At 39.6% G+C, this 14,197-nt stretch overlaps 1 protein-coding gene across 1 annotated transcript in view; it reads left to right on the top strand.

The window, feature by feature from the left end:
* Positions 1-14,197, top strand: part of ROBO1 (roundabout guidance receptor 1) — a 707,430-nt gene that overhangs the window by 584,423 nt on the left and 108,810 nt on the right. The window contains exon 5 of the mRNA XM_062602019.1: positions 9,371-9,528. Coding sequence (XP_062458003.1) covers positions 9,371-9,528 — 158 coding nt within the window. The remainder of the gene's footprint in view (positions 1-9,370; positions 9,529-14,197) is intronic.

Genomic DNA, 14,197 nt, shown 5'->3' with positions numbered 1-14,197 from the left:
GTTAGAAATAGCAAAAGGAAGGGGGAAAAACCAACAGTCACATTACTAAAATTCCATGTTACAATTTCTTTACTGCTGTTTCCTGTGAAGGTTTTAAGGAGTTGCACTGTACTGCAGTGCCTCAGTGGGTATGAAACAAAGGGGAAAGCAACATCTCCACCAAGTGCACTCACCACCTTGATCCTTCAGACCTTCAGAGGCATTTCCATTAGGTGGTTTTGTCTAGAATGGATTTATAAGTTCCTTTCTCAAACAGCCTAAGCTAATCTTAAGAGTCATCCACTTTTCCTCCTCCTTGGTGGTGAGTGCGGATGCCTTGTCTTGCGTGCTCTGAAGTCCCTACCAGCCCACAGTGCCTCACGGCATTGCAAAGTTGGGCAGCCATGAGTGCCAGCATCTCTTTTGTAGCTGTTATTAAAGATGCTATCTTTAGCCGCAACACCGAAGTTACGCAACTTAATGTTCAGTGTGCATTAAAATATTAATGAAAACACAGGGTTGAAAACAATAAATGTGACCCAATATAAAAGGAAGCATTTAATCAAAATTAAAATCTTCAGTAATGAAATCTGGCTGGGTTTATGTGCATTTGTGTTCACACTGAGCATCGCCCTCTGTTTCCTTTTGTTAATTCTGAATCAGACTGCTGGCTGCTGTTTTACCACATGGGATGATCCAAAACTTCATGCAGTCCTTCCTGCCAGCAATAAGGCAGACTTTGCTAATAGGCAATGTTTCTCTGATTTTTACTCAGTAGCACTTATTGCACGTTGAATACTAACATATTGATCAGTTGGCATGTTGCCTTTGACTATCCCACAGGGATTGAAGCCAGGATAAGAGTCCAAATGCGGGAGCACTTTTCTGCATGATTTTATTGTCTTGCCATTTATGATAGCATATAAATCTCTGAGGGTTGCAATTCATTGTTCCAGCTTGGTGAATTGGGTAATGTCCATTTGCTTACAAACCCATTTTTCATTGTTGTAGCTATTAAACTTCACTACTTTTTGTAATTCTCTGCATAGAATTTTTCTCTCTTTGAAGCCTTTAGATGGTTGTCTAAATGAAGAGCTATCACTGTAAATCATGAAGACATCTGTCTAGATGTTTTTCAAATTTTGAACAACAAAAAAATGTGAGTGCATGATATTGCACCATGCCTCTTTATAGTGAGAAAGCAGAATGATTCATATCTTAGAACATGCCTGAAATAGAACAAGCACTTGCCTCTGCCGTTTGGGAGCTAACTCAAAGCAGTTAATTGAATTAGATGAAGACTGTATTTCTCTATGACCTCTGTATAAGGCTGTCTGCCATTTTCCCCTGAGGTGGTTTCCTGGAATGTTTTCTAAAACCAGCAAAAGTAGTTGGAAAAGTACATGATCCATGGCATAAATGTAATCTGGAGCAGTCTGTTGTCAGTTTACACTTTGGTTGTTTTAGGAGGTTAAAAAATAACAGGCAACATGACCATAAGAAAGATACATTCGTGCATTTGAACATGCAGAGTATAGTTAACCAAACAGCCACTATCTCACTTGGGTATGTCCCGCTGCATAGCAGCCTGGAGAGATGGGAAAAGCTGGTGGAGCTTTGTGGTCTGTAGTTCTTTTCAAGAAATAACATTGTATATAGTAACAATAGAACAGAATAAAAGTGTACGTAACCACTCATTTTTGAGCATTGTGGCTTTGCTATAGTGTCTGACACCAACAGATGCTGTTCTTAGCTGTGCTGTTATTTAGAATTAGCCACTCAGTCATATGAAGTGCCTGCATCTTGCACCTTCTGACTGATGTTTCAGGCTTGACCTCAGATAGGGGAATAGCATTTCCCAGAGTATTAAAGATGTGACTTTGCTGTTTGAGTGTGATAATGATACTGTATATTCTCTGATATCAAAATGTCATATTTTTCAAACACTTTAAGACCATAATAGGGATTTTTTTTCATGGAAATAGAGTCCTTTCAAAGACCACTTATAGCAGCGGTACGGTTACAACATGCTAAATTTGAATGCTAGCAGAAGGACATGGCTAAAATTACTGCCTTGTGGCTGGAACTTAGCAAAACAGTTGCATAGTGCATGAGCAGATTTAGGGCTATGCATAGTGCAGAAACATTGTTATTGCAGGCGTGTGAACCTTCATTTCCTTGAAAATGTCTCTGCTTATAAGGTTTTGGCTTCTCCAGCGTGAAAGGATGGCTGTAAGCAATTGTACGTTGGCCATTTAAGTCTTTCCCATACTTGAGGAACGGTGCTGCCACAGTTTCATTGGCAAGTCTGTAGAATAGTTGTATCTTCTCTTTTAACAACAGAAGTTAAGACAAATAAGATTCCTTCAGGTTTGGCCTACTGACGGATTTTCCGGCTTAGAAAATATGGGAAGAGAGTCAGTTTTTCACATCTCAAGCCAGTGTAGCTTGCTATTTGGCAGCAAGACTTTTTGAATCCACTGCAGCCTGGCTCCGTTTGCCATTTCCATATATCTTGGCTGTAAGCTCTCATAGAGAACTGGCTAAATGTTTGCTTCTGTCCTTCCTGCTGCATTGCTTCCTTTGATTTTCTCCCTGGAATCCTGAGTTACAGGACCCTGGTGTTTCTGGGTTAGTTCTTGTCTTTCTTAAAAGGGAAAACCATTCTGCTCATGAAATAATGTTTGAATAAGTAGTTAAGGAAAATGCTGGCATTTTGATAAAGCGTCTTCTCACCTTGTCTCTTTCACTGTTTGGTCCTTATAGCTTTTTTGTCATTTCAGTTACCTCTTCATGCTTTAATTTGGAGGGCTAAGACAAGGTTTCACTGCAGCATCTTAATGTGATTCGTTTTCTCTATTACTCTTTGCTTTGAAGGAAGGCTAGTGCAGCTAACAGTTCATTGCAAACTGGACATGAGAACCTTGACCTGGAGTGTACAGCAAAAAAACTCCTCTATTTACAGAGCTCACACAAATCCTTCATTTAGGCATGCAAACCCTTCTTTGCTTAGGGAAAAATAATTTGTGATATTCCAAAGGTGCAGTTCTTCTGAGCTCTGTCTGAAACCCCTTGGTTTGTGTCCATAAATTTGGAAGTCTTCTGTGATTACACAAAAATTATTGTCTGTAATAAGCATGACTCAGTTAACTCCAAAACTCTAAAATGAAATGGACAATAAAAAATAATAATAATAGTAATAAAAAATAAAATAAGTCTAAATATTTAGGACAATTGAAGGGAAACTGTCTCTGCGGTCTCTACAGACTTACAAGTAATGAACGCCTTGTCCCAGATCATAATACATGGAAGATGTTGAGAGGGATCACGTTTTGTACACAGTCAGTCAAATTAATAATTAGGTCCCTTCTCCTTATCTGTTTTCAGTCAACTTGAGGGATACTCTGAGAGTCTCATGCCTGAGGCATCACAGATCCCTCAGGTTTTAATTAGGTTTCCCAGTGCTGCAGTGTGCTCTCGTAGGCCTGTCAGTTACCCTCCTCACAGGAGTTAAAATTACTCTTTATATGACTTATCAGATTTGGTAGTTTAATTGACTACCAATTCATTGTCTAATTCATTGACACTTTCCACATGTGGAGATACTGTTACGGGATGGCAGCTAGCTATGTTGCCCAGTAAGATTCCTGGCAATGCTTAAAGCCCAAATCTTCAGCTAGTGAAATAAAATCAGACTGATTGTGAGTGGTATCCATAAATTATCATCAGCAACTTTCAGTTAGGGGTTTTCACAGCCTTTTTCTGGAGCCTGCTCCTTAAGCCTTCATTTCTTTCGATTAACAATTGTGAGTTTCTTAATGGCAGCATTTTAACATCTTCATATGCATTCAGAATGTTTATTGCCAAAAGTCTCAAATTGAACTGCTTTTGCATTGTAGCATATTGCTTGATTCCATCATAGTCAGCAGCAGCTTTTAAAAGGCATGATCCAGTACGTGCAGCACTCCTTGATTTCTTTCTACATTAATGGATTAGAAGCATGCAGGCCTTGTATTTGGTAATGTTTATTGCTGACTGTAATAGGGAATGGCACTTATTTCCAGAGAAGGTAACTAATGACCTTCAGTAGATACCAAGATCCTAGACTGGTGGTGCAGTATAAAAAGCAGTTACTCTTTGGAGAGACTACATTTTGAAACATCTTAAAGGTTGCAGTAACTGAAGCAGTACATTTTGTTAACATTTTAGAAGTGTGAGCTAATTTCACTGCTAGCAGTTCAAACGTCTAACTGGTGCTGTTTCATATAACACCTTTATTTAATTCACCTAGTTATGGTTTGTGTCTTGTTTCTGTGAATGCGCGCTAAAGCAAAGCTATATTTCCTTGTTGCTTTGACTACCAGTGCTCTTTACTGGTGTCATTAGCCAAGTAGTACTAATACTAAATTACATAGATTCATACCCTCCCTGACATTTGTAATATGTTAGCATTCTTACAGCAGAATGTGGTACCAGATTCAGTAAAATATTTATCAGATCTTCAGGTTTGATGAGAAATAGGCAATTTCCCATTACAAGGAATTCTGTGTTACTGTGGTGGGTATTAGTAATGCTTCAAACTGATTTAGCAAGAAGTGTCTAGAATAGAGGTGCAATCAAAATGTTCAGATTTCCTTATTTCTAGTTCTCAAATGATGCCACCTGTTAAGGCATGATACCTGTAATGTGTGAAGGCAATTAATGTGTTACTTACAAATTCATTCTTCCCACCTATTCACTAGTGCTTCCTGGTTGCTTTCTTTCTTCTTGTGTTTTCTTTATTGTCTTTGAACTAGGTCATGGTTACTTGATGAAATACCTACAGTGTGTATATGCAAAAAAAAACCTGCCTAAATACCTCCCATTTCACCCAGTAATGAATCCCTACTCTTTTTCATAGTAGCCAAACAAGAACTTAAGGAACAAAACACCAGCTGTTGCATTTCCTAATGCACTGTTTAGGGTTTACACAAAAAATGCTGTCTCTACTTAGCATAGTTAGGGTTGGAAAGAATCTTAAGATCATTTAGTTGCAACCCCCCTGCCTTGAGCTGGGATGCCTGACGCTAGACCATGTTACACAAGGCTCTGTCCAACCTGGCCTTGAACCCTGCCAGTGATGGAGCATTCACCACTTCTTTAGGCACCCTTTCCAGCGCCTCACCACTCTCCCAGTAAAGAACTTCTTCCTCCTATCTAAACTGAACTTACTCTGTTTAAGTTTTAACCCATTACCCCTTGTCCTATCACTACAGTCCCTAATGAAGAGTCCCTCCCAATCATCCTTATAGGCACCCTTCAGATACTGGAAGGCTGCTATGAGGTATCATGCAGCTTCTCTCCTCCAGGCTGAACAGCCCCAACTTTCTCAGACTGTCTTATGTTATTCCTGTCTTACTTACGTTGCTTGTCAGTAAAAATTTATCCTCAAGCAATTGCTAGTTCGTTTCTGCTCTGGGAAAGATTCTCTGGGGAAGCTGCAATTGGTTTGCTGCTTGAATAGTACATGTTATTAAATAGTTGTAAGAGTAGATGACTTCAAAGGAGAATTATGAAAGTTGCTTTTGAACCTGATTAGTTCAGCAAGCATAGCATAAAAGTGTTTTCAGCACAAACACGGGAGTTCAGAGTTCACACAGCAAGACCTTGGAGTTGTCCTAGCTGTGCAGTGACAGTTATGATTATTATTCATTCTATTTCAGAAACTACTAGAGTAAAATGGTAGAAAACCTTATCCACTGTATGTCAGAAGGGGGGGGAGGGAGTATATTTAGGAAGATTCTACTTTGAATTTGTTAAAAATACGAAGAAAAGGCAACCATCCTCTTTATCTATTTCCATTCCAGCTGCATATATGTAGAAGGAGGTGCATGTGGTGAAATTTGACCCTTTGGTGACTGAAAGCTCGTGCTGTATTGGATTATAAAGTGTACTTCTAATATATCGTCAAAAAGGAATGTATTCTCAGTTTACAGTGAGCCTTGACTATGAAGGACAGAAAAGAAAATATGATTTTATGGTTTTTTTTTTCCAGTAAGGGAAGAAAATTTAAAATTTATAACTTCATGCAAGATTGCCAGGGCCTGAGGCAAAAAACCAGAGCATGTATCTACTTTACAGCTGCAAAAATAATTACATGATAACTATCTATGGAGTAATCTCTAATGGATTACATTTTGTTAGCGTTTCATTATGTAATGTCAGAGCCAAAATAATTCATAGTAAATGGGGAAAAAAATACTTGTTTTGATGTATCTGCGGCCTGCACCTTTGGTGTCCTCCTAAGGCATTTCTACTAAGCATTGGTTCATTTGTGGAAAGCCTTGGTTTACAGACAAGGTACGGTGCTTGTAAAGCTGATAAAAGACTTAAGGGGTGTAGAAATTACTGAGGTAATTTCTTTTTATTACGCTACTGCTGGATTTCTTAGTTGCTTTAAAGGTGTTAAAAGCCATCCCAGGTGCTATCTGATAGGTTTTCCTCTTAGATTTACAAGGTTTTTCAGACTTGAAAAGCTCTTACAGTTTATTAAGATCAGTTCCATTGATTTTTTTTATTCTCTTTTTCTTTTGAAACTTAAGGGCACTTCTTTTTATATCTCTTAATTTCATCCAAGTGATACAATCTTCAGCAGTAATAAGAGGCTTCTTACTCATGGTCAAAACACCTCTTTAATTGTGTTCCAATGGAACTGAGGTGTAGCAAATAAACTCTTCTGCGCTTTCATGTGCTGTTGGCACTGGGAGCTGGATATATAGGTTTTTTTAGCAACTCGGTGCAACTTCTGTTTCTTCTTTTATATTCTTTAGTTTGGAGAAATGATAAAAAGAAATAATAATATGACCAGTGGCTCCAAGCCAGATCATGTCTCCATTAAAGTGAATAGAAAAAAATATTTGACTTAAGCAGAAGTGGTGTCAGCCTCGGCATTTATGCTATGTGTTTTACTGTATCTGGATGGCTTGAGGGTTATTTGAAAACATAAGAAGTTGCATCTGGTTATTAATGCAACGGTTTATCGGTATAAATGGAATAAGTACATATAAGGTTTTCAGTGTATGTGAGAAAGGTGTATATATACCTTTGTCCCAGAGTAGGTCACTCATTTGCCCTCAGATCATTTTAAAGGTCTTTAGAAAGACCTTACAGATAGGAATGCTTTGGTGGCAGTGCTGTACCTGCCAGTCGGTAAGCACAGCCACATTCCTTAACATCTAACAGTATATCACACCTCAATTGGAAGTGGCATTAACAGCCAAACCAGTGTTGAGTAGTGAATGTCCATATGTATATAGTCCATGGCTTAGGGGATATATTTTTTGCTGCAGATTCTTTTCAGTGTTTACTGCTGACATGAGATTGTTGCAGGTAGGAAGAGTGACAGATACCCTTATCAAAATCCAAAGAGTCCTATGGTTGTAATGTACTTTTCCATTCTGTATTCTTTGCTCAGTGTGGATGGAGTAATAGCAGTGGAGAGGACTTGAATGTTATATTTAGTATCATTTATTTATTTTTAGATTAAACCTGATGCCACCTACTTGACAAGACGTAGGAATGCCATTATTCTGTTAAATTGTGTCTCTGTGTAGTGGTCTGCTGAGCACAGTGTGACATCTTTCCTCTCCCAAAAGGAAAAATAATCACACAGCTATTGATAAAACTCATAGTGGGTGACTGGAGGAAACTAGAGTTTCCTAGGCCTGAGCTTGGCCAAGTGATGAGAAAGAACAAATTCTAGTAACAAGCTACAATAAGAATGTTTCTTTCTAAGAAAAGGTAGTAAAATTGACTTCCAAATGAAGGATCCTGTCCTGGCTCAGGCTAAGAGATGACTCCCTCAAGTCAGGAAAGATTTTTATTGGGGTATTTTTTCTTGAAAAAGTCTCAGCCAAATGACAAAGATGAGTTTGGCAAAGGCTGCACAAATTTGTGCTGTCATATAATATCATCAAGAACTGGGAAGTTGTTAATTTTTGACATAAACTCAGGGATGGCTGCAATTCATATGGCCAATGGCCAATCCTTAACTGTAAGTCTTTGAGTTACTGGCAAGCTGACCTTGTGTCAAAAGATCAAATCTTTGCCATGCTTCTCCCCAAGTGACATCCTACCTGAGCAGAAGGCATTGTGCCTTCTTCAGTTGCGAAAGGAATCATAAATAGTTGAATTGGAAGGGACCTTAAAGCTTATCTGATTCCAACCCCCTGCCATGGGCAGAGACACCTTCCACTAGGGCAGGTTGCTCCAAGCCCCTTCCAACCTGGCCTTGAATACTGCCAATGATGGGGCAGCCACAACTTGTGTCAACCTGTTTCAATGCCTCATCACCCTCACAGTAAAGAATTTCTTTATATCTTATCTAAATCTACCCTATTTTAGTTTAAAGCCATTACCCCTTGTCCTGTCACTGCATTCCCTTTTAAAAAGTCCCTCAGCAGATTTTGTGTAGGTGCCCTTGAAGTACTAAAAGGCTGGTTTAAGGTCTCCCCAGAATCTTCCCCATGCTGAACAGCCCCAACATAACTTCCTAAGCCTTTCAAGGCTGGCATCCCTTCCCTCCAGGGGTGACTGCACCACACAGCTTGGTGTCATGAGCAGACTTGCTGAGGTTACACTCAATCCCACTGTCCGTGTCACAGCCAAAGATGTTGAACAGGATCCTAACACTGACCTCTGAGGGACACCACTTGTCACTGGTCTCTGCTTGGACGTCAAGCTGTTCACCACAAGTCTTTGAGTGCAACTAATCAGCCGATTCCTTATCCACGAAGTGGTCCATCCATCTAATCACATCTCTCCAATTTAGAGACAAGAATGTCATGCAGAACAGTGTCAAATGCCTTGCACAAGTCCAGGTAGATGATGTCAGTCGCTCTTCCCTTATCCACTGATGGTGTAACTCTACTGTAGAAGGCCACCAAATTTGTCAGGCACTGTTTGCCCTTAGTGAAGCCAAATTATCTGTCACCAGTCAACCCATTATTGTTCATGTGCCTTAGCATAGTTTCCAGGGGGATCTGCTTCATGATCTTGCCAGTCACAAAGGTGAGAGTGACTCTTGTGCTCACATATTCTAGGCAAATATGCCAAGTACCACCAGTAAGGCAGCTCTTGTGTGCAGACAGTCCTATGGCTGTGTCAGCCTTTCATCTTTGTCAGAGTTAGTCACCTGGGTTGCATGTTAGAAGTTAAATACGAGTTGTACATGGGTTTTCTGTGTTACAGTGTGGGAGTACCACACACCATCCGCAGACTCCAAGTGAAATTCATTGACTGAATTTTTCTTTAATATAAAGTATAATGACAACAGGAACCAAAACAAAACACTTTGCTGCTCTTTTGGTATATTGCTGGGTAATTTCTTACTTAATTTTCTTTATTCTTTCAGTTCTACGGGATGACTTCAGACAAAATCCATCAGATGTAATGGTAGCTGTGGGTGAGCCTGCAGTGATGGAATGTCAGCCCCCAAGAGGTCACCCAGAACCCACTATATCATGGAAAAAAGATGGTACCCCTCTCGATGACAAAGATGAGAGAATCACAGTAAGTATAAAAAGGTTTTCAAACAATGCAAAAATCAACTAATTAAAACTACTAGTTTTGAGCATAGAGGCATCCAGCCATGATGTACTTAATAGGATCTGTCCTTTCCTTGCCTTGGAGGTAAGGCTAGTTTGCATTTAGCTCGTGATGCATCCTGTAGTCTCATACTACTTCATTGCAGGGTATGCATTTGTTTGTTAGAGAAGACAATACAAAACCTGTGTTCTCTTCCTCAGAGAAATAGAAACTTGTAGAAATGAAATTCATTATATTTGTCACTGTCCTATAATTTTCTTGCCTTTTATCTACCTGTAACAACTGCCTTCTTTGGTTGGAAAGAGGAACTACTAGTAGTCTAGGAGCGACCACCTTTCATAATTCTGTTGAAAAGAATCCATACAGAAAAGTTGTGCATTGCATTAGTAACAATAGTACTTTTGGGATATAGTCCCATTTCTTTAGAGAGGTGATGGCTTGCCCTGCCTTCTCAAATTAAGCTGTTTTCTTGTTAGAGGTGTTGTACCCATTTGTACCTGTAGCTTGCTGGATACAGTGCATGATTATTCAGGAGCAGGAATAAAGTAGCTTGTAGAATCTGAAAGCTATCCTTCTTTTAATTTTTGACACATGAAACAATAAGCTAGAGAGCCTTGAAGAAATGGCAATGAAAAATGGAGTTTAAAAATCATTTATATGCTGCCAACAGGGTGATACAAAACACCATTCCGCATGGTAAGAAACCGTATCATCTGAAAGCACATGCCGTATCAGATCCTGTTGGTACTGGAAGGGTAAATGCTCCATCCCTGGCTGTGTTCAAGGCCAGGCTAGACAGAGCCTTGAGCAACATGGTCTAGTGTGAGGTGGCCCTGCCCATGGCAGGAGGTTGGAGCTGGATGACCTTAAGGTCCCTTCCAACCCGTACTTTTTTATGGTTCTATGACCACCAGCGTGCAACAAGATCAGAGGCACGTATGATTTATATACCTCAATCATATGTGTCCTGGGTTTGTCTGTAACAGTTATTTTTCTCCTTCTTAGGTAGCTAGGGCAGTGCTGTACAAAGGTGAAGCAGTTGAGGGCTTTTGAGGGAAACTTTTAATGCAAGAACACTTAAACCTAAGTGACCTAAGTAAAAATTTACCTTTTTTGTTTGAGATTTAAATTGCCAGTTCTTCCATTTGGTTTTTGCAAACCAGACAAAGCTCAGGCATTCTGTAGTTGTGGCATATGCATACATTTAAATTTTTAAGTACCCTACCCGAACCTGTAGTGATTGCTGGCTATTAACTCAATTCCTCCAATCACACCTGCTAAGAACTTGCAATTTCCTTTTCAAATCTACTTCCCACTGTGACAAGCCAATTGACCTGAGATAAAGAGAAGATTCCAGTGCTGCTGCTTTTTTTCAGCAAATGCTTTCTAAACTTGCATTTTCTATTGCTATACTTTATTATCCTGAAGGATTTTCAGGTGTTGCCTATTAAGTACATTCCTTTTGTTATACACGAAAACTCCTCTCCCAGCTGCCAGAACAAAGACAAACCCAGAACAAAAGCAGCTATCACTGACTAGCAGTGCCACCTGTATTTATTAAAATGGTTCTTAGGATGGGATAAAGCCCCACAGATTGCTTTTGTTTTCTGGTGATTGTATGAAACCCTTACCTACACAGTATCCTTTCACCATGACATCTGGTGGAGTTATCTTGTGTTATCAATTTCCACTTCCAAAAACAAACAAAAGCAAAATGAGTTTGCATGTAGGTATAGATATACACTTGTTTCGCGTGCCCAGATGAATGTTTGTTTTCAGAGGTGTAAATTAAGAGTGCTGCCATAGCTGGCTCTACTCATTCATGTACGTCATGTTTGCCTGGCATTGTCTTAAGCAGTGCTGTTAATATCATGGCTACTTTCTCACACAGGCAAGAGACTGAAGCTACATTGTCATGCAGATTTGCATCAACTTACAGCTGTAGCAGGATCATGCCAAGTGGATAAATATGCATTCAGATGTACATCTTAACAGCTTTGCAGCAACCATCTGTATTATCTTGCTAGTTGGCTGGGAGGCAAGGGGAGATTGGGGCCTGGAATGGGCCACATGCTAAAGGACAGATGGGGAAAATGTATTAATTTTGCAACCCGACTTAGAATTATTCCATTTCTGTTACCTTATCTCCATTAGGTTATTTCCATTTTAGTTTAGCAACTGGAAGATGAAGAATTAAAATAGTACAACAGCTGTAATACAGATGAAGTTGTTTGGTTTGAAGTGATAGATTTAATTTTTACACTAAATCAACCTTTAAAAAAAAAGTCATTTAAGTCCCTATATTTAAAATGAACACCTACATTTATATGATGCAAAATAATGGTTAACTTGATGAAACTAAGTTTTAGTAATACACTTACAGGTGTTACCTCCCTGTTTTTAAGCCGTGAGATTGCCAGATCAAGAGAAGTCAAACTATATACATGTTGATGTTCAATGTATGTGTAATACCAGGGAGCATTTAATCAATGGAAATTCTTTGGTGGCTCCACTTGTAAAGCATTTCCAGTTGTTTCCATCCTTAAAGGCTTGTTGATCTTTGACTCATTGCCATTTTAAGAGTTCTGTGAGTGTCAAAGGCTGCTTAAAGCATTTCATAACAATACTTTCTGACAAAAAAAAAAACAACTTTAGGATTATACTTTCTTTTTTCTTTTCAATAAGGGTTGATGCTTGACATCTTTTTTTTTGATTCATATCTACACTTCCTGCAGAAAGATGGTGTTTCCAAGAAGCAAACTCAGTTTTAATATATGGAAGCTTTTCCTCATCTGCAGTGATCTGTACTGATCTTTGAGTCAGCAGAACTGGGCTTTGCAGACTTAAGTATTGAGGGTGCTGGAGAAACAGAGGTGATGGCTTGGTTCCTGACAGAAGGTTTGAAGCAAGAGATGTAGATAAATAGTGGTTAAATAAGACCCAAGTTAAGGCACAACTTCCTCTGGAATGCAATAAAAAGAAAATATTATTTTGTGCTGGTAGGGTTAAGGAAATTGATCTGTTTATGTAGGTGAGGTAATAAAAATCAAAGTAGTCTTTGCATATTTCTGCTTCATTTGAAGGGCAAATAAATACGCTTTCAAGAGAGATAAATTTTTATGTCTTTCAGGTTATAAACAGTAGGGAATGGAACAAGTAAGAAACTGAAGTAAAGGGATAGGCACAACTATCTGTGATTGGGATTGTAGAAACAGACATGTTCTTTGAGCACAGCTCTCAGTACTGCTCAGTTGTAGCAGAAGTCACTCTTCAGAGCACACATGTCCACTGGGTGCATCTGGTGAAGAATCATTATTGAAATGTGTTTTAATCTCTGTTCTTAAATATATCATCTATAAACAGTTTTCTCAGTGCACTGGAGCTAAACATCATTTTTCTCATGTATTCCTTACACCACAGTATGAAAGCATCTACTTGATGTGGCTAATCCCTCTCTTTATTACAAATGAATTGGGACTGACAGTCTTGGATATGAAGCAAATGCTTATCTTTAACTTAGTTTGTTGGAATTGAAAAACAATTATCATGAGGCCAGAGCAGAACTGGTGTTATTCTTTGCTCATGTAGGTATTTTTTCTCCTGGAATTACTGTGGCCCTCCTATAACATATATGGCTGAAAAAGAGTGTTTCAGTGCACTATGAGAGGCTGTGTGAGTCTCCGCTTAGAGCTGAGACATGGCAGAGGAAGAAGATGCAAGGTCTTGTCTGCAAGCGAGAGAAGAGGATGCTCACCAGGGTGGGGAAGTTCCTTATTCTGTTTCCAGCCCTTAGTGGTGGTTTGGAATTGCTGTCTTGCCAGGTGAAGTGCATAGACCCAGAAATTGCTTGGAGGGAGGATCTAGGCTAGGACTCTGGGCTTCGAAGTGTCCTCACCAGACACAGGTCTCCTCCCAGCCCCATCAGTCTAGCCATCTTCTTTGCATGGCAGCCCAGTGTCATTAGGACATAGCCATGTGTTTCAGGCACCCAAAGCTATGAGTTTGCATTGCCTCAGGCTGAGGAGGAAGAAGCAGTCTAGTTTCTGCTGACTGCTGTGATCACTGGGCTTGGTCTTTCCAATTGCATTTTGTCTAGATGTAGTTGGCAGGAGCATCACTGTCTGCAATTACTATTAGCAACGACTTCCTTGGGCACTCACAGGAATACTCACAGTGAATACTAGTTGCTTCTAAGATTGTGAATACCTCCAGTGTGCTTCCATTCACTTCTCAGCAATCTTCCTGTTGTACCCCAAAACTTCCTACTACTTCTCCAATGGTGTCCCCACTGCCTCCCTACCACATACCACTGCAGTGAAATTTTCACCTCATTCCCCATACATTTCTTCCATCTCACAACCTGCCCTTGCATTCACCCAGCCTTTTTCTTCCACCTGTCTGGCCCTGACTCTGTCATCTTGATTAGTGCTAACTGCTTGTGTGGAGATAACAGTTTGGAAGCTCAGATAAGCAAAACCTCCTGCTGTATCCTGTAATGTAAAGGCACTCTTCCTTTGCCTTTGCTGATAATGTAAATGGCTAGTGTGCTGTGATTTGTAAGGAATGTGGTGTTGTCTGTCTTAGGTTTGCTCAGAGCCTTCCTTAAAGAACCATGTTGCTCCTGTGTCTTCTT

The sequence above is a fragment of the Pezoporus occidentalis genome, unplaced genomic scaffold (assembly GCF_034315485.1).
Source record: "Pezoporus occidentalis ecotype Australia unplaced genomic scaffold, CSIRO_AGI_Poc_V1 ctg74, whole genome shotgun sequence".
Taxonomy (NCBI): domain Eukaryota; kingdom Metazoa; phylum Chordata; class Aves; order Psittaciformes; family Psittacidae; genus Pezoporus; species Pezoporus occidentalis.
The sequence above is the reverse complement of the archived record's forward strand: the minus strand, read 5'-3'. Positions and strand labels throughout refer to the sequence as shown.